Genomic DNA, 20,105 nt, shown 5'->3' on the forward strand with positions numbered 1-20,105 from the left:
TTCCCTGAAAATCTCAGTTTGATAATCTAAGCAGAGCTGTAATATTACGTTGTGAAGATAAGAGACGGACAAAAACGAATCAGCAAATAAACAATGCCAAATTCGTCTGGCTCACACTGACTGATCCAAACAATCAATAACAAACAAAAGCAGCTTTTAGCATTTTCTGTGAAATTTTGAAAACCAGTTACTTCGTCCAGGTGTAAACACACCATGATAGGTATTTATTACAGTACCTAATACATATTAGGAAATATTTATAAGCTTTGAATGGACTTAAATAACAAATTGTGATTATACCAATGGTTTTAAATAACTTTTAACCTGTTAGCATAACACTATTCCGCACGCGGTACACTGCATGTTTTTGGCAAATTTTACAGGAATGCTAAGGGGTCAAGAAAATAAAAATATGTGAAATGTAAGGAGTTAATACACCAGTTACAGTCTTCAAATATAATTCTGATTTTTTTAGCAGCTCTGGGGTCACTGAATCATTGTTGACTGATTTCTTCAAAACACTGATTCATTAATTCCATCATTTTAGTTAAACCGCAAACATGTTGTACTGTGTTCCCCCATTTTATTTTAATCATGTCCATGTAGTATTCATTTTCTTATTAGTTTTAATTTAGCTAAATGATAGTAATGATTTAAATACCAAGTTCTATCATTAAACTCTAGATGGCGCAGGCTGATATGATATATTTAGCGTTAAATGACTTGTCCTAATCTGATTGGTTCATGTTTAAATGCATTTAAATAAGGGAACAAATGAATATTTCAATTAGACAATTTCTTAATGTGGTCACAAGATCTTGTTTTTGTGCCTGCAGGTCCATATAAATGTGCTGATTCATTCAGGAAAGAAACAAGGGATTGCCTTTATGAGATAGTCATTGAATCATTCACACAAATGTTTCATTCAAAAACACAGATTCATTCAGGAACACGACTAAGATGTGTTGCATGGAAAAGTGTCATAGTCATTCTGCTTGGATTTAGTCTGGAATTATTTCCTTTTAGTGGAGCACAAATAGACTAAGTATCTAGAAAGTTGTGTCTAAAACATTTATCAGTGTTAACTTCATTAGCCTGTTGTATAAAAAACAATATTGTATGTACTCTAGTTTTATAAAATGGTGTAGATGACACCGTCCATCGCTACACATTATTGATATTCCTTCTTTTTTAAGTGACTTTAATAATTCTAATGACATGCTAAATGCTATCCAACATAATATGAGTTAACATCTCTGGTTTGAAAAAATAAAAAACTGCCTCAAAGATAAATGGACACACAATAGCAACCACAACAACAATAAAAAGCCCTCCATCCCTAGTCTTTCAATAAGTCATCAGTGGTTCTAATTAGTGTAATTAATTCAGTTTAATGAGCCCTCTTCTCTCAGTCTGCAGCCTCTAAATCATGTCATGACCACTTTGTAAGGAAATGGAAGGAGCATATTTGGTTAACGTAGATTTTTGTAAATAACTTTAATCCACAGGTGACACTGTCGTCAATGAGTGTTGTGTGAAGGATCTGAGGCTGAGAGCTTTCATGAAGAGAGCACAGGCCAAAACACGTGACGTCACGCCAAGAAAACTACAAGCCCCACTGCAGATAGCCTTAATTAGCTCTCTGACTCGATTAGTTTAGCTAACGAGCGTGTTGACTGTAAGCAAGTGTTTGGCTGTTGAAGACTTATTCATAATAGACCTTGTTTCCATCTTGTTATTCGGTTTTGTTCTTAGCCTTACCTCTAGCATTTCTCTTCTCGTCAACTATGTTTCTGCTGCCTCTGTGATGCACCAAACTCTTCTTTCTCACGTCTGTCTCTTTGTCTTTTCCTTTGTACAGCTAGGATTGTGTAACAGAGTGAAAAGAGCAGCCTCATCTACATTCTCTGAGCTTCGGGCTCAACTCACATCGACTACAAGACACTAAATGTGACAGACCAAACAAGTCAAACACACTACAGGCAGACATCAGAGAAACCTAAGCACAGATCGCTCTAGTGAGACAGTCCAGAAGTCGCTCTGAATAAAAAGTGTCCGCTCTATTTGCCTCTGAAGCTACTTGATTAACTGATCACTTGCTTTCTTGAAGGAAACACTCGCTGAGACTATATACGCTTGTAAAATGGATAGCTACAACTCAAAATTTTGATTACATAGTTACACTGAAACTGTCAGTATCTACTCTGATTTGATTCTCTTAAGCCAAAAGTGCAATACAAGCTGTAAAAGTATGTGTTTGATTCACTAAAAAAGGAATGGCTCATTTGGAATGGTCAGTTGTTCAGGAATTGGAAGGATTAGACAGGCTGTGCTGTACGCTTTTGATTCACTTCAATTAACTGGTATGTTGACAGAATTGGAGTTATTTATTTGGAATGCACTGGTTGCGCTGCCTGAATTTGAATCACTAATAAGATCTGGCTCATATGCGTCAGTCAGTCAGGATTTAGTTGGACTACACTGTTTGTTCTGGAATTAGTTGGACTGCACTGGTCATGCTGTATTGATTTGATTCAATAACAAGAATTGGCTCCTAATGGTCATTCAGTCCGAAATCAATTGGACTACACTGGTCATGCGGTTTCATGCGGAGTCTCTTAAAAAAAACAAAACAAGAGAATAGCTCATTAGTGTCATTTGTCCTGGAATTGTGGTCATGCTGCTTATGATTTAAAAAAAAAGGAACTGATTCATAAGAGCCATTCCTTCTGTCGGACTACATTTGTCATGCTGCGTAGTTTTCATTTACTAAAAGGAATCATTAACTCAAAAAATTGGTACTGCGATGGCATATCACACCGAGCCACATCAAACTGCCAATACGAGGGACGCTAATGCAGGCCAACGAATACATATTTTACTTTCTAAATTAGGCTGGGCGAAAGGACGGCAATAAAACTACGACCACCAAACCAAACAATATTCATCGCACTTAAGGTTAAAAGACATGCCAAAGTCTGATCACTTGCATATTTGAGGCTGGGTGATGAACAACAGTCTCAAGAGTCCATGAAAGGTGCCAGACGGCCATAATGATAAATTAGGACTGCAGAGAGAGACACAAGCAGACAGTGATCAGATCTAAGAGAGAGTTCGTCTACATAATGTCCTTTTCAATCAATACAGGAACGCCCCTTTACACGCTTCTATAAGAGACGGCCAACAATTCCTCCTCCGCACCATGATACTTTTTCCTGACTTCCAAAATCCAGATAAAGCTCATTTTAGACTTCTGTGTGATCAATGACGTGATTGTCCCTTTTCTATTAATTACACCCAATGATATTTTAGCACCGTGAAATTAGATCTTTTTTTTAAACTACAATCTTCTTCTTTTTTTTTTTTTTTGTGGACACTTATGCATTTTATTGTGGAAAACTTCAAAGGCGAAATACACTTGAAACATTCCAAATCTAGGGCCATTTGGAATGTATAGCATTGTTAAAATGTTGAATGTTCTTGAGACAAGGGGTCATTTCAAAAAGTAGCATCACCTGCAAAATAAATCAAGTATAGGCCAGAGTTTGGAGTTTGTGGAGCTGGGTTGTTTAGATGTGGAACAGACGTTAGAGAGAGATTAGTTGAGGCTCACCTCCACAGGGAATCTCCTGCCATTGATGCTGTGCTCTGAGCCATCGGAACCGTTGCTCTGGCCCCAGTGGAACTCCACCTTCTCGGCTTTGAAGCGGCCTGGTAGCCCGGCTCCTCTCACGAAATAATCGTCCTTCAAGAAAACTGCCACTGGGAGGATAAATAGGGAGAAACAGTGAGATAAAAACCACTTTCTTGGCATGTAAATTAACCAAATGCCTTCCAAGGACTGATGCATTTCTGTCTGAAAAGGGAAAAGGAAAAAAGACTGGCGGACACTTCATTTTAATATTTATGATTTTTAATTTAGCTTCCTTAAGGGACATGGGTTGAATATTATAAACACCTTCTTTTTTTGCTGTTGCTGTGGTCCTCAGAAGGCCAGGTCACAAATGCACACTCTCAAGGCTGAGAAAAAACAACAGTGCTCTCTGTGCTTCTCTCGACTCCTCTGTAAGTTTTTTGGTCCTTTGTTGATTTTTTGACGTAATCCGACACGAGAGGGAGAGTCGGTTTCATTAGTTATTCCAGCTCCGAGCTTCATGAGCTTTAACAAACAGGCAGGAATTAGATGGCTAAGCCAGCAGGACCTTGGAACGGCAGCATGTGAAAACTAGGCCTTGCCTGCCAGCAAATCTTTGATCAATGCAAATGTTTCTTCAAGGTTCCAAGATCTCATGAATTTCTTAAGTTTAATTTGGCAGAGGTCTGTGAGAAGCTTGTGCACTGGGCAGTCCAACAATACACATTCGCTCGCTCGAAAAAACACCTCTTTTTTACTTTACTAGTTTTTTACTTGATCTTTTTCTGCCATGTACAGTACGCATACTGTGCACAGTAGGTGATTTCAGCATGCTGGGAATAGAACCAAGCTCACCGAGAGAAATACTGTATCACACAATGCAATGTACTTGACTTGATACTCCATTTTCAGTCAATGAATTCGATGACTTAAAGATAAGGCATCTTTATTAAAAACTGGATGAATAAGCATTTTAATTTATAATTATTTACTGTATTACAAATGCATAACATTTATTACGCTTACAATAAATTATTTATTTTTTCTGTTTCATTCTGAGTTAAAAAAAAATGGATATGTACTATGTAGTGTACACCAGTTGTTCTCAAACTTTTGGATTTTGAAAATATTTTCTCAGGTATTTCTGTTGTAATTATGACAATGCAGCTTGTCTTTAAACTTTTAATGAACAGAAACTGGGTTTGAACTATAATTCGATTTTGAGCTTCCTGAAGATTCAAGATCCTGATGCGGTATATTATTCAATTAAATAAATTACCAATCTTGATATATTTTAGCACTGCAATTAAGTTAGTTTATATATATACATTGTATTCGGCTCAGTATAGTAATGGTTACAATATATTCTGCACAATATCTAGTGAGGAAGTGTGCTAGTATTCCAACGTCTTCTGTTCCACACTTTTTCCTTTTCCGGACATCTCTAATGACTGTTTCGCTCAAGGTGAGAAGGTCAAGGGTCACTTGACATTGCAGTCTTCTATAGAGAAAATGATTTAAAACATTGATTGAGTCATGCATTATTCAGAGGTGGCGAATCTGTAGGTTTATTGTGCCGCCCTGTTCCAGGTGATTATTTCACTGATAAAACACTCATGTGTCAGTTATAAATAGCAGAGCAGCTCTCCATTATTCATGGGACAACAGTGGGACATCTGTCCTCCTCTGTATGGATTAGGTTAAGGGGGGAATCGCTGGGCAATTCCTGTCTGTGTTTACTTCCTCAACATGCTTCATTGCAGTATGGCTTAATGGTGCAAGACTGTAGCATGGAAACTGAATTTAGGTGTGAAAAGCTCAGGGGGCGAGATCACATCATAGAAGTTTGATAGAGCATGAAAGTATGAGACTTGAACACTTCCACTCAATGTAACCTAAAATGAATAGCGGTCAATGGTCTGGTGCTGTCTGCATCATATCCTAAATCTATTCCCTCTCTCTCCCGATAATCTTCGGTCACCATTTACAGTCACTAATAAAATATATATATATATATATTACTTAAATTAGAAATAGGTTCTTAAATACTGGTCTTCGAACAATGCTTTTACTTGGCTTTAGAGGACTTTTCAGGTAATTTTATGTCCCATTTTAAACCGCGTTCACTTTTATGTAACAGCCTGGTCATTCTGCTCTATATGTCCTTATGTTTGATGCAGGCCATTCTCATACCAAGGCATCATATACTGACACTTCGTCAACATCCTATGCACATGGGACCCTCTAGTGTCAATATTAGATGCAGATAAATATGGGCCAGAAGGCCCCTAGCGGTCTAACCCTAACCCTAACCCTAACCCTAACCCTAACCCATAATCTGCGTCTAATATTGGCGCTAGAGGGTGCCATGTGCGTAGGATGTTGACGGAATGTCAAAAGTGTCAGTATATGACGCCTGAGAATGCGTTCGTTTGATGACATGATGGACAGATGTTCTGTTTTTCTTTTTTTACTATCCCCAAAAGACTGTGTGGATTTACCCGTTTTCCCTGTATTCTTCATTGACGTCTTGTTGGATGACTCTGCATCAAATCCGTCCAGCGTGAGTTCCTGGTACTCCATCGAGACCTTTGTGTCTTGATCGGCTATATTGATCGGCGACTGGTTTCTCTCCTGACACTCAGGAAAAGCTGCCGCCCACCCTGTATCTGGTCCGTACGTCCCTGTAGAAGAGAAAAACAGCAATCAATGGATCATCACACTGCAAACAGAAGCCAAACTGCTCCCAGACTCACTTTATTCTTCATAAATGCCAGTCAAAACATGTTAGAGCTGTCCCGAGACGACCACCTGTCTGTCTGTCTGGCTCATGAAAACAGAAAAGCTTCATGAATTGACAAAGTAGTCACACTTTAATCCAAGACCTTTGCAGACTAAAGCAGACGTGATTTTTTATTTAGTTATTTTACATTCTGCTGAGAAGTTTATAAGCACTCGGTAGAGGCAAATATAAAAACAGTTGGAAGTTACCAGTGGCAGCATGAAAAGTCTCTTTTCATTCGAGACCTTAATACGATGTGAATGAATGTAGTGGGATAGATGGGATAGACACAGTTTAGTTAATGTGTATAAAGTAAACTATCAGATCACTTTCTGCTAATGGGAAGGTGAATATTACACAAGACATGAAGAAAGACAAAGTCAATTGTGCAGGTTTGCATTACACAACATCTAGACGACAAGGCCCTTCCTTATGTAGCCTGCTGCCTCTTGTCCGGGCACTTGTCATTTCTGTCATTTGACTACGGCAATGATCTTCTTGTTGTACTTCCATCATGAGAAACCAAACCTCTACAACTGATTTTGAAGGCAGCAGCAACACTGGCGAGACCCTTGTCATCTCATACACCATAAAATAAAAGTAAGCACAGGCAATTCTACTTGAGCACACAAAAGAAGACAAGCAAACAAGACAAGGATATTTTAAGAGTCCATTAAACTCTCTAGTATGGTTGGAAGCGCCGCTTTGGCTTTGCTAACAGTTAAAGCCTGCCAAATCATAAATGCACCTTTCAGAGCAATAACCACATCCTGATGAGACACTATAGTGCCAGTGTGTGTTTGTGCGTGCGAGTGTTTCTTCTCTCTCAGACTTGATGAGAGGTGAGCAGTGGTCCACAAACAGCTATACAGAAGGTCCATCCCTAATTGAAAGCCATCCTCAGCTACCGGCCTTTAAGATGAATTTGTCGACAATTACCCCAGGCCTGCAAGCATCCGGAGCGATCCGAAATGCGTATTTCATCAAATTAGGCTTCATTCTCCTCAGCCTCTGCCCTCACAGCAACCTTGGGGCATATTGATTGGACAGGTCTGGGTTTCATATGGAGAGGCAGAGTGCTATAGATCTAGGCAGCGCTGCTGGGTAATAAAAGAGAGCAAGGACTTGCATGTGAAGATATTACTCACTCCTTAATGCAGCCATAACAGGGTTAGAAAAACTGCACACGTAAACTTAATTCCAACCACACCTCAGGATACGCATCTCAGATGAGAAAAACAAAGGTCCGAGTACATAACCCTGCCTCTGAGCAGAAAAACAGAGATCCGTACTATTTCTTTTTTATTTGTTTCTGTTACATCCATTTTTCATTTTGTTTATGCATTAAAGGGAAACTCCATCCCCAAAATGAAAATTTTGTCATTAATCACTTACCCCCATGTGTCGTTCCAAACCTTTAAAAGCTTCGTTCATCCTCAGAACCCAATTTAACATATTTTGGAAGAAAACTGGGAGGCTTGTGACTGTCCCATAGACTGCCAGGTAAGTTACACTGTCAAGGTCCAGAAAGTATGAAATGCATTGTCATAACAGTCCATCTGCCATCAGTGGTAAACCATAACGTTATGAAGTGACGAGAATACTTTTTGTATGGAAATAAAACAAAAATTAAGACTTTATTCAACAATTCATCTCCTCAGTGTCTCTCAGCATAACGCCATTTTGGAGAATATGAGTTGGACGCAGAAAATGAGTTGGACGCTCTTCTGTGTCAGCCGCGCCTCAAGGATGAAGCTTTGCCTTCAACTCAATTTCTTCAAAATTCATTTCAAGTTTATTTGTATAGCGCTTTTCACGATACAAATCGATACAAAGCAACTTTACAGAAAATTAAGTTTCTACAATATTTAGTAGTAGCTTATAAGTGGGGACTGTCAGTTTGTGCGCATGTGACAGGAATTTTCAGACAAATTAATACAAGACATAGTCAACCATGCGATGAGCACTATTAACAGCAATTATTATGATGATGCAATCACACTTGTAGCAATATTTGTTAGTTCTTTATGTTGTTTCAGGCTTAGCATCATCTGAGGTCCTCAAAATGGTGCTACACTGATGTGGAGAGACACAGAGGAGACAAATTGTTGAATAAAGTGGATATTTATTGTTTTATTTGCATTACGGTTGAACCACTGATGGCAGATGGACTATTCTGATGATGCTTTTCATGCTTTTCTGGACCTTGATAGTGTAACTTAGCAGTCTCTGGTTCAAACACAAGCCTCCCGGTTTTCTTCCAAAATATGTTAAATTGTGTTCCGAAGACGAACAAAGCGTTTATGGGTTTGGAATAACATAGAGGTTAGTAATTAATGATACAAAGTTTCATTTTGGGGTGGAGTATCCCTTTAAGTACTTGCTGCATTCTTAGCATCGCCACAAGGGGTGCAATAGATCTTATTCAGGGTAGATGTCAACTTTAATGCAGTTCTAATAAAAATAAAGCTGTACAGTCAGTCCAGTGGGATATAATTCTGTATACTTTTTGTGTCAATCAATCAACTTATGATACATTGAAAATAGATTTTTCTAAAACCATCCTAGTGAACCAAACATTCTAGAAAACTTGACTGAATTCTGGGAGAGTGAACTGAATGTTCTTTTTTTCACATCCTCATTTTCGTATCCAATTAAATGTAACATATACTCTTAGGTCCACAGCAAGCATTAACATGAACTTTTTCTACTGTCAGTATTTGCTTTCATGTCAACTATTGCCTTGGCAGAACATCATTTGCTAAGCAAGTAAGTGAAATAGTCAATACGTTTTATGTAACATGTCAATATGTAAATCTGGTTTAATGACACAGGCATTTGAAGACAACTTTATCGCCCCCTTGAGTTCTGGAGTTTCTACTTCATTAGCACAAGACTGTGTGCAATGTACAGTACAACAGAATGACATTTTGCACTTCCATGGCCAAACATTCACAGTAGTTTATTTGTTCCCTTATTTTGCTAGCAGTTTATCCAGCTGTCTACCAACTTAACCAGCAATCAGTTCAAGCCTCCCTCCCTTCCTCTCCTCTAGTAAAAACACACTTTTTTTTGGCTGGTGCAGTGCATGGATAGGCATTCGTGTGTGGACAGAGGGGAATTTCAACCCATTCCAACATTAAACGGTTGTGAGAGATCTCAACCTCCCACTGTTTTGATTTACCGTTCATTCCTCCCTCCAGACAGAAAGTGAGGGAGCAGCGACCAGGTGTCAAATCAACATTTCATTCACCTCTGACCTCTCTCTCGGCTCGATCAATACTGCCTCTGTTCACTGTTTCTTACTTCTTCATCTTTTTTTTTTTTTACTTTGTTGAGAAAGAGAAAGAGAGTGAGAGAGGCTGATGGATCTCTTAAAACGAGATTACGTTCTGGGGCAAAAGACGTTAGCTTTGCTATGAGAACACACAACCACACTAACCATTGATTCTCTCAATTTTTAAAGCTATAGTTCAACTGAAATGAAAAAGCTTTCATCATTTACTCAGCCTCATGTCTTCTGAAACCTGTTTGTCTGCCTTTCTTCCAAGGAACACAAAAAGACAAATTTCACAAAAAGTGTCCCAGCTGAGGTGAAAGTGAGTGGAAGCAGCTTGGACATTCTGCTAAATATATTTTGCTAAATATCTATGACATGTTTTTAATTTATTATTTTCACTAAGCTTTTTTCTTAAATATTCAATATTTTTTCCTCATCCTTATTTTACAGTAAAAGGTGATTCAAGTCCGAAAGGTATGAATTGCATTTTTACTGTATTTTTGAATAAATGGATTTGTGCACAAAAAAAGACATTGAGCCATGAACAAATTCTTTATATTTTTTGAATAAAACGCAATGCATGAAAAACAAGACAGCGAGAGAATGCAGACTAGTGAATTTCATTCCCACTCCCTCTTCCCTATCAGAACCCTTCCGAAACAAGAATATTTCATCTGACAAGTACAACCATGCCTTCATCAAAATGTGTGAAAGGGAGACCGCAAAAGCAAAAGTCCCTTTTCCACTAATGCTGCTGTTCTCATGCATATTTCACCATGAACTGTCTCCAAATCTCCAGAAATTTGATGTGATTTAGCAGAGCAGCTTGATTGTAAATATACCTGAATGCTGTCTTCGGCCCCCCAGAGACGATGTGCAACATTTTTTCACACAGCTGTGTAATGTACTGACCCTTAAATCATTTGGATTGATGCAGTAAAAGTGAGTCCAATAGTATAAATTATGTTGCGAACAAAAGTGCGTTTGTGTAAGAACATCTGAAAAACATATTATATTATTTTCGCCCAATAGCAGCATTGTGACCAAATAAACAAACATGCCATTCGGAAAGATTATGGCAGTTTGGATGGGTAAGAGACCGAGAGAGTGAAAGAGAAACACACAATGAAAAACAGAAAAAGATTTAGAAAATTCTGCTGTTGCTTCTCTTAGGGTTTCAGACATGTCTATGATATGTCACACTAAGCCTGTCTCTCAGCTGCAGGTGCATGAGTTATGGGTCATAAATGTAGAGACACATGCGTCTGTGGTGTTTCTGGATTTCCCCGGCTTGAATCCATCAGACTGTGTGGCAGCCAGTGAACGCTGGGAGAGAAGCCCTCTTATTCCCGCTCGATTACAGTGCTGACTGACACACACACACACACACACACACACACACACACACACACACACACACACACACACACACACACACACACACACACACACACACACACACACACACACACACACACACAATCTTACTTTACCCTTATGTAGAGATACATTTTCACAAGTGTGCGTCAAATGCACCAGTAACTATAATAAAAGTGGACATCTACATTTAAAAAGCAGATAAAATGCAGAAAACTATTTAAGGTTTCTTTAGTAATAAAAATAATTGTAATTACATATTAATAATACTTAATATAATATATATATATATATATATATATATATATATATATATATATATATATATATATATATATATATATATATATAAATAACACTATGCAATAGCATAATTATTATTATATAACATTATTTATTATTATTATTAATAATAAAGCAACAAGATTTTCAATGTATTCCTTCATAATTATCTTCAGTATTGTATATACATTGTTAATCGATAAAATCGATACTTACAATTGCATTTGAAATTGATACTTCTATATTCACATTTTAGTCAAAAATGACTAAAGACATACTTTCAACACATAACATTTCAACACTATTTCAAACAAATACTGTTCATCAAAGAATCCTGAAAATGTAGTACAATCAACTCCAACATAATATTAATAATAATGATGATGATGATGATGATAATAATATGTTTTCCTGTATACCAAAAAAAAAAAGAGAAATTAAAAATTACTGTAGGATACTGTGACACTGAAAACAAGTGTTTTACCCTATATATATATATATATTAAACAGTTATTTATTATTATGAAAGTCTGTTTCTCACAGGCTCTGAACACACATACAGACACATCATGGGTTACAGGAGGGGATGCTCCCGATCAAATTATTTAGGCTAAGCATCAACATTAACAAACCACTGTCCGGTTATTTTTGACAAAAAAGAATGCATCGAGTTCATGACTTTATAAGTTGGAAATAGATTGATGAAATAAATAGTTGGCTAGAATAAATATTTAAAATCCAACTATGTAAAAGAAGCACTGGTAAAAAAGCATATTATTTGTTTAAAGTGTTTTCAAACCAAATGTTATTTAAAATATATTTATGTTTTTTTAAAAATACTTTTAATTCATATTTATTTACTTAAATTATTTACTTGTATATTTTATACATTAATATATTTATTTGCAGTACTTCAGTGGGAACAAAAAGGAAGGCCACTTGAGTATTGCTCAATCTACGCAAATCCTGGTTTCCATCAGTCTGTTTATCGTCCTCCATACTGCACTGGACCCTATTAAAGAGGTGCTTCCTCTGACACAAACTCTACTTTCTTTAATTAGATCAATGATTGGACTTAATTACTCAAATAGGCTCTGTGGCATTAGCGCCAAAGTGATCAAAGCCGAGAACGAGAGAGACCTGATTTGAGAAACTGAATCATAGGCCTGTCGTCGTCCCCACAGGGGCCAGTATTACCATAATGTGCGCTTGGAATATGACGAATAAAAGCACTTTTGGGAAAACAAACTAGGGAAATTATTATGAATCAAGTGGTGTAAACACTGCTGAGTGGCGCTGGCACATTGGAAGTCTTTGATCCACGCGAGACGAATTCCAGCGCAAAATCTTAGGAAGAAAAAAACAAATAAACAACAACAACAAAAACAACAAAAAAGACTTTAAGTAACCACTCATAGTAACATACTAACAGCTAAAGAGTGGAGCATCTATACTGATACCTATGTAAATGACTGGTTTGTGCATCTTTAAAGTGATGAAATCTAAAGAGATTGTACTCAAGATAACTCAACTTGACTGCATAAATACAGGCAATCTTTCTCCCTCTGAAACCAGTCTTCTCGGTTATGATGGGCGCTGCGTGACGGGCGTTAGCTCTTGGCCGTTTGAAGTGCAGAGGTGGACAGGGTAAAAGTTGCTTGTCTGGCGGAGTTTTGTGCTATGTTAATTAGATGTGGCGTGTGTTTATGTTTGCGTGTGTGTGTGTGAGAGAGTGTGTGTGTCCCAGCAAGAATAGAAGGCTGGCTGTAAACCCAGTGGGACTCGAAGCCCATGAGCCAAAGCTGTCAAGAGCGACTGGAGATCCACACGCTGTCAGAGAACATTTCACGGCGGCCCACAAAAGCCTCAACACGCACACACATAAACAATGAAAAATAGACACATTCCACACAGAGTTTTGCCTCAATCTCATGAAAAGACAGATTTCACGCCTCTCATATACCTCACACAAACTTTATGTCATCTTAGTGTCATCCACACCCTATTACAATTGCATTCTAGGAGCACACGGGTGGCCATATTACAGTCAAAACAATGTCTGCGGCCCAGTTTGCATGCTATCCATCCTAAATTACACACAAGATTGGAATTAGCATGTCCCAGATCATAGTACATTGGAAATAGCAATTATTAATTGGTATAAGGAACCACCAACCCTCACAAAAAACATAACTACTTTATAATGTGGCAATTTCATATATATAAAAAACAAACAATATCCTCCCCAAATCATATTGTTAACTGGGCGCAAGCAAATTGTATGAAAACATACATAATGAATTTGGGATTTTTCCTTAGTTGTCAGTTATTATCATCAAATTTAAAAGAAATAATCATTTGAAATATATGAGCCTGTGTGTACTGAATGAATATAATATACAAATTTTACTTTCTGAATGGAATTAATTAAATAAATCAATTTTTTGATGATATTCTAATTATATGACCAGCACCTTCATACTAAATGACTTTGATGGAGGAGAATGTGTTATTTAGGGGGTGTTATAGCCACAGTAGGAGATATGGTTAGGGTATACAAGAAGCACTGACCTGAAGTGTCACCTTAAGTAAATCCTATAGACTCTTAAAGCATATTTCATAATCTTAATGGATTTTATGTGAGGCACAAAGCTTCAAGTGCATTGTTTATTGAGCAAACCTTGTAAGGTTATTGCTTCTTAGCAAAAAAATCTACTAAGTTATTAACATTTCACAGTGTTACATGAATTCCTTTAAGCAAACACGTTTTAAGAAACCTAATTTCAGCACAAGGAACACGTCAAATGCCAGAACAAATGCAAACACTAACTACATTACAGTGAGCAAAATGCTCATTAGAGGGAAATAGTCTCTTATATTAGCATACAATCCTTAAAGTTGTTCGCTAAACTAATCTAAACATCATCTAACCTCACCAGAACTACATTTTGATTACATTGTGTTTTCACTCTCGGATGTTTGATATAGTGATATTGTCCTGAGATTTTTCTTTATTTTGTGATAAATAAAAGATAATGAAAGCCCCTTGAGCAAAGAGGGAAAATGTAATTCCAACAATACTTCAAACTGAATTAATGGAGTTAGAGAAGAAAAGAAAGCATTGGTAAAAGAAAAAAAAAACTAAGCATTCTGGAGAGAAAACTTCAATAAATATCCAAGCAAGTCCCCCCTACACACACACATCCCCAACAGTTTCACATACATTTATGTGGGAATGTGAGAAGAGCTCTTCAGCCAATCTGAGAGCTCAGTCCAGTGTAGACCACTAATGGAAGAGTTCTTTGAAAATTGTCTGGACAATTATGAGATTTCACTCCCCTTTCCTTGTCTGTAAAAATGACAAGAAACATGTCATTATCTCTATGATTAAGATTGTCCCAAAGTACATTAACGCTTCATATACTTCAAGTACTTTTTTGCTTTAATGTCACGAGTGCAGTTAGAGACGTCTGTTTTGGCCAAATTTGACCAGTGGGTATGTCTGATCAATGCTAATTTACCATTCAAAAACAGATAATGTTCCATTTCAGGAGGACGGAGATAATTTTACACTATAAAAAGCAGGACAGAATTGGGGAGGAGACGGTGGGCAATAATCAGAAAATAAGCACAACTCGCCGGTCCATTAACATCCCTTTAGCTTTCTGCATCTTTGCTCAAGGGAGATCTGGAACCCCTCGTAACGGCGGGGCTACTTCATTGTAAGCTCTTTGAGAAAACATTAAGTTGTTGTTTGGAGCAATTAACATCACAAGAACATGGTTTTTAATGTGGAGATGTTCTTCCATTCTTCCTTGTGGCTTCACTCATGCATGTGGGTTTCCCAACCATACTCTGTGAGCAAAACCTTTACAGAGAAGAGATAGAATCTTTTACTGTCCAAAACCAGTTTAGATTGATCAGCTATGATTTCTTCTATTCATGCAGTGACATTTGAAAAGTTGATTTATTAGTCAGCATATGAATGATTGAGAGTTTGTTGCTCACCTTTCATACGTCAGATGAGGAGTTTAGCATTTAGCGTACAGCTTTCTTATTAAACGTGTTTTGGCCGTTCTGAAAGCAAAAGCCATCAGTTACAGTCTATGCCACAGAAACCGCTAAATAAAACAACCTAATCGTCTTTCACCTACTGTAGACGCAGAGGAGCATGTCTCAGCTCTCCTCTTCACTGATCTTTAGTGTTTTTAATTAAAAGATAAAGGCGCTTTTACATTCAACAGTCATTTGGTCAACACCTTCATCAAGACTTGTTTTTATATGCCGAGAATTATGGTCATCGAAAGCACTGTGGCACCCCCACCCCCCCAGTTATCAATAACCACAATGATGGAAACAAAGCTCACACTGACTCTTAGAAAAGATGTCACATTTGAATGAAACCGTTCTGAATATCTGCCATTAAGAAAACTTGTGAATAAATAGTTGAAGCAACTTATAAAATAATTAAAACAGTCTTTGTCATTTATATACTGTACACTCAATGTATGATTGTGTATTCTGTATGTGTATACTGTATTATAGTATTTGTTCATACATATAGTATAATAGATAGATACATTAGATGGATACATACAAAACATACACATCTATTTGGTTTAACATCTGTCTTTAGTGTTCAGCTTTCGGGTTTGTCGTTATTGCAAAACATCTGCTGTGAGTCCAGATTAGTAATTCTTTCCATCTTGCCATTTTAATTCTTTCTCTGTCGTCCAGTTTCCTCCTAGTTCTCATTATCCCAAATGCCACAGTGACTGCTGCCACCTGCCCCACCTTCAGGCTCAAGGTCTCTCCTCGGTTTGCCTCTTAGAGGACATTATTATCAAAACCTTTATTTAGTACTAACCTTCAGAAATATTTGGTCTTGTTGTACAGCGATAGACAAATGAAAAGGCTGACCTGTACAGGCCAACCTTGAGTCATGGTGTTAATTATAGCCGGGCTTCAAAACAAAGGAAAATCATTTCCCATAATACCATGCACAGACCTTATCAGAGCTTCAGTGCATTCCAGTATACGGTATCTATCTATCTATCTATCTATCTATCTATCTATCTATCTATCTATCTATCTATCTATCTATCTATCTATCTATCTATCTATCTATCTATCTATCTATCTATCTATCTATCTATCTAAAAATTATGCTGTCACTGGGCTGTTACTCTTCCACCCCAGTGACATCTTTTGTACCTTTTTATCTGAGAGTGTATTAAGACATTGTGAGATATAAAGTTGCAATTATTAGAGAAAAAAAAAATCACAAAAGTAGGTTTTATATTTGCGGAAAGTAGTGAAAAGGTGTGCATTCCATCTTCACATGACTTTTGGGCGCTAATTATAATATACAAACAACTAAGCAAGTTCGGGGCCACAAAGCAAAAGCTGATGGCCCACGGCAGCCTGCGGGTCACCTGCTGAGTACTTTCGAGTATAGAACGATGTTCACTGGATTTTATGCATTCTTACTGACATCTCAGAAAAAACAAGCGCTCAGTAGCACAGAGCTGGTGGAAGATGTTTAGGAGAATCACAAGGGGTCTTACACAAACCACAAACACTATTACTGCACAAGCCGAAGAATACAGCATTATATAAAGCCATCTGGCCTTTTTGGATATAAAACAAAACATGCGAATTATGATCAGTTCCTCAGCTATACAAAAATGACATATTTTACATAGAACAGCCATGGTACGAAAACTGAATTGCCTTTTTGCCTTCAATCATTTCAACTTTGACCTCGATCCCGAAAGCTTCATAAATCAAAGCTGTTGGCTATCCATGTTACAATCGTCAAGCAATGGATTACACCTTGCACTTGGGATGTGTGATCCATTAAAACACAATTTAACCAAAGCTTATTTCTCAAAACAAGGGAAAGTGCCAGTCATCAGTTTCAGAGGAACAAGTCAGACTTGCTCTCTAGGGTTCACTCAGAGATTGATGAGTGGAAGATTAACACTTCATTTACAGTCCCTGCAGAGATGCCACGACCATAATGAGATGCATAGAAATCAAATTTATGCACTTTCCTTCAAGTAGCATTGGTCTGCCAGGGAGAGAAATTTCTGAAATAAGCTGGGGGACAATTCTTGTTCAGCAGCCAATATTATTGTAGTGTTTGTTATTGTTATGATTTATGAATTATATATATATATATATATATATATATATATATATATATATATATATATATATATATACAAAGATAAAAGTCCAATTCAAAATAACAGCAATTGAGTAGTAAAGGCCAACCTCTAGTAATAGCAAAACTAGCCGAAACATCTAATCAGTAGCACCCTCTTTGCTACACTATTGAGGAAATAACCACTTTGTGGCATTTCACTTATTGAGTATGGTTTGATCATGCAGTGACAAATAGGGATATTTCTGAACACAGGAAACTAATAAAAGGGTCTGTCCTTGGAAAATGGGAACATCTAGTCACTCTAAAATACAGATGTATGCTAAGAAAGTGTAGACAAAAATAGGTTAAAACAAAAAGAAGCCACAGAACAAAGAATTAAGAGTTACTCCTTTAGTTTGAGTAATACAGGAGCCCTCCGGCATCAGTCATTGGTTGTAGACACATCATCCGTTAGAGCCCAATCACAATGAGGTTCCACACCATTTATCAGCCAGGCTCTTTCTCCACTTCTACAATTAGTATTGTTCCAGTCTCAGCCTCCCTCCCAGCCCTGCGCTGACTGTCTCCCTGATGCCATGTCACCCTGATGAATGCACCTCTCTTGCGTCCATTGATTTATCTTCAGGCTCAGGTCCTTTGTTTGATTTGCTAAGTACTGGAGTGCTATGACTGAGGTGTTACACAAATTTCCCTCCCTATGGATCCCTCTTCCCTTGCGTTCATATGCCTACCCCCACTTCTCCCCAAAGGCATGGCTCCACTCGAGTAGAGATTATTTTTCACATGGCAAACACAGTGCTCTATAAAGCTGCGAACTTCACCCAATGCTCTGGCCTGTGGCCTTTCGCCCGCTCTCAAACAAGAAAAGCGAAAAGAGTCATCATCTTAAACAGGACAAATACAGTTTGTCAATATCTGTGTGAGGAAAACGACAATGAGGCCAGACCAGTATTTCAAATCCAAACTGAACTCCTGCTGGGCTGTCGGCATGTCTTCTTTTTTCTTTTCCCAAAGTACTTTCAACAAGGACACAGAAACAGTTAAAGATGCCAGACTAAAATATCCCATTTCATCTAGACCTTGGAGATTCCAAGCATGAAAGTCATTCAAGAGCAACTAATTAAATGAAAATCTGCATTGTGTACTCACTGCTACAAAACAATAATTAAATAAGTTGCTCAATTACTAATAATGTGGGAAAATCACTTTGTAGTTCAGCTGTATGTACATTTGGCCGCTCATGCAAGCAGCTGCAAAGTGCAAGTATTCTTTGCAATGCAGTCACCTCACAGCCTGACAACAAAAGGGTATCAAATTGATACAGTGTTTGGTGCTACCAATACATAAGATAGACTACTAAAGTTTGATTTTTTTTTTATATTGATAGCAAGCACCTGAAATTTTGACATCTGTAGTTCAGACATGAAAAACCACAGAGAATCATATTGGCCAGCTGAATTGTCATCTGAGCTACTGTGCTAAATGTCTCCTTGTTGCTAACCAACGCATGTCACAATTGAGGCCTTAGTGTCCTTGCCTGTGCATGCATGTTATGGAGCATCAGCTCATTTGGGATGATCCACAGCAGGAGCAGAACAAAAACAGCAGGTGGCTGAGGAGCGAGCCTTGAGGCATTCCTACAATACCCCAACCCACTAAATATGGATCATTACACAAGCATGAGTGAGTGATCTCATTTCTCCTCTTTCTTTTCCAAGGCCCACGGACATTAATCAATTTGTGTGGCTTCTTTTGATCTATCGTTACTGTTTATGGATGCTGTTGGCATGAGCGAAGCTTGATTAAAATCCCAGGCCAAATATCAGCAAGGATTGACATGTTCATGCTATGTTAATTTGAGTTCGCTGTTTGAAGACACTCTGCAAAAGCTATTAAGGTCTGGTTTTGTGAAGATCATTTTGTGTGTATGTGTATGTAGTTCCCTAACAGTAGAGGGAAATTACTAATGCATTTGGCACACTGTGAGGTGTCTCTTCAGGGAATGAGGACTGTGGGAGGAGAGTGACAAACCAATGTGACAAATGAAGAACACAGAAGTGGAGGGACGAACAGGGTGAGAAAAAGATGTGAAGACACGCAAGCAATCAGGTAAAAGTGAGAGAGAGAGAGACAACAAAAGTCTGGGACTACAAATGAAGCTTGACTGTCATGTGAAAAGCACCATGGGCCTTTAATGGCGTCAGTCAATGTGTCTGATAGATCTGACACACAATAGCACAGCGGCGGTCGTAAAGCGGACAAGAAGCAGGCTTCTTCCAGAGCCCCAAATGCCACATCCATAATCTGCCTGCCGATTCCTATCAAACCTTCCCACCACTGCGTGACAGTCTCTTTCTCAGCCCAGCCACTGGCATCATGGCAACACATGCCTGTAAATTATAGAGTTCAGAGATGATGTTTTCAGGTTCTAAGCCTGAAGTCAATCTAGGAAGTGTGAGAACAGCTGCTGTTTTCCCGGTGCTTCAGAAAAAATACTCTTCCCCCAAGGGACACATTCGAGATTACTGAAGGATATGATATATTAAATGAAATACAAATACAGTGGGGGTACATTAGT

The 20,105-nt window shown here is 37.9% G+C and overlaps 1 protein-coding gene across 2 annotated transcripts in view; it reads right to left on the reverse strand.

Annotated features, from left to right (window-relative positions):
* The window catches only part of LOC128022571 (receptor-type tyrosine-protein phosphatase gamma), a 220,778-nt gene that overhangs the window by 75,271 nt on the left and 125,402 nt on the right, over nt 1-20,105 (reverse strand). For both annotated transcript variants that reach the window (XM_052610264.1, XM_052610265.1), the window contains exons 3-4: nt 6,136-6,318; nt 3,614-3,762 (exon numbers count right to left, since the gene is read on the reverse strand). In XM_052610264.1, coding sequence (XP_052466224.1) covers nt 3,614-3,762; nt 6,136-6,318 — 332 coding nt within the window. The remainder of the gene's footprint in view (nt 1-3,613; nt 3,763-6,135; nt 6,319-20,105) is intronic.

This window comes from Carassius gibelio, chromosome A11 (genome assembly GCF_023724105.1).
Source record: "Carassius gibelio isolate Cgi1373 ecotype wild population from Czech Republic chromosome A11, carGib1.2-hapl.c, whole genome shotgun sequence".
NCBI lineage: Eukaryota > Metazoa > Chordata > Actinopteri > Cypriniformes > Cyprinidae > Carassius > Carassius gibelio.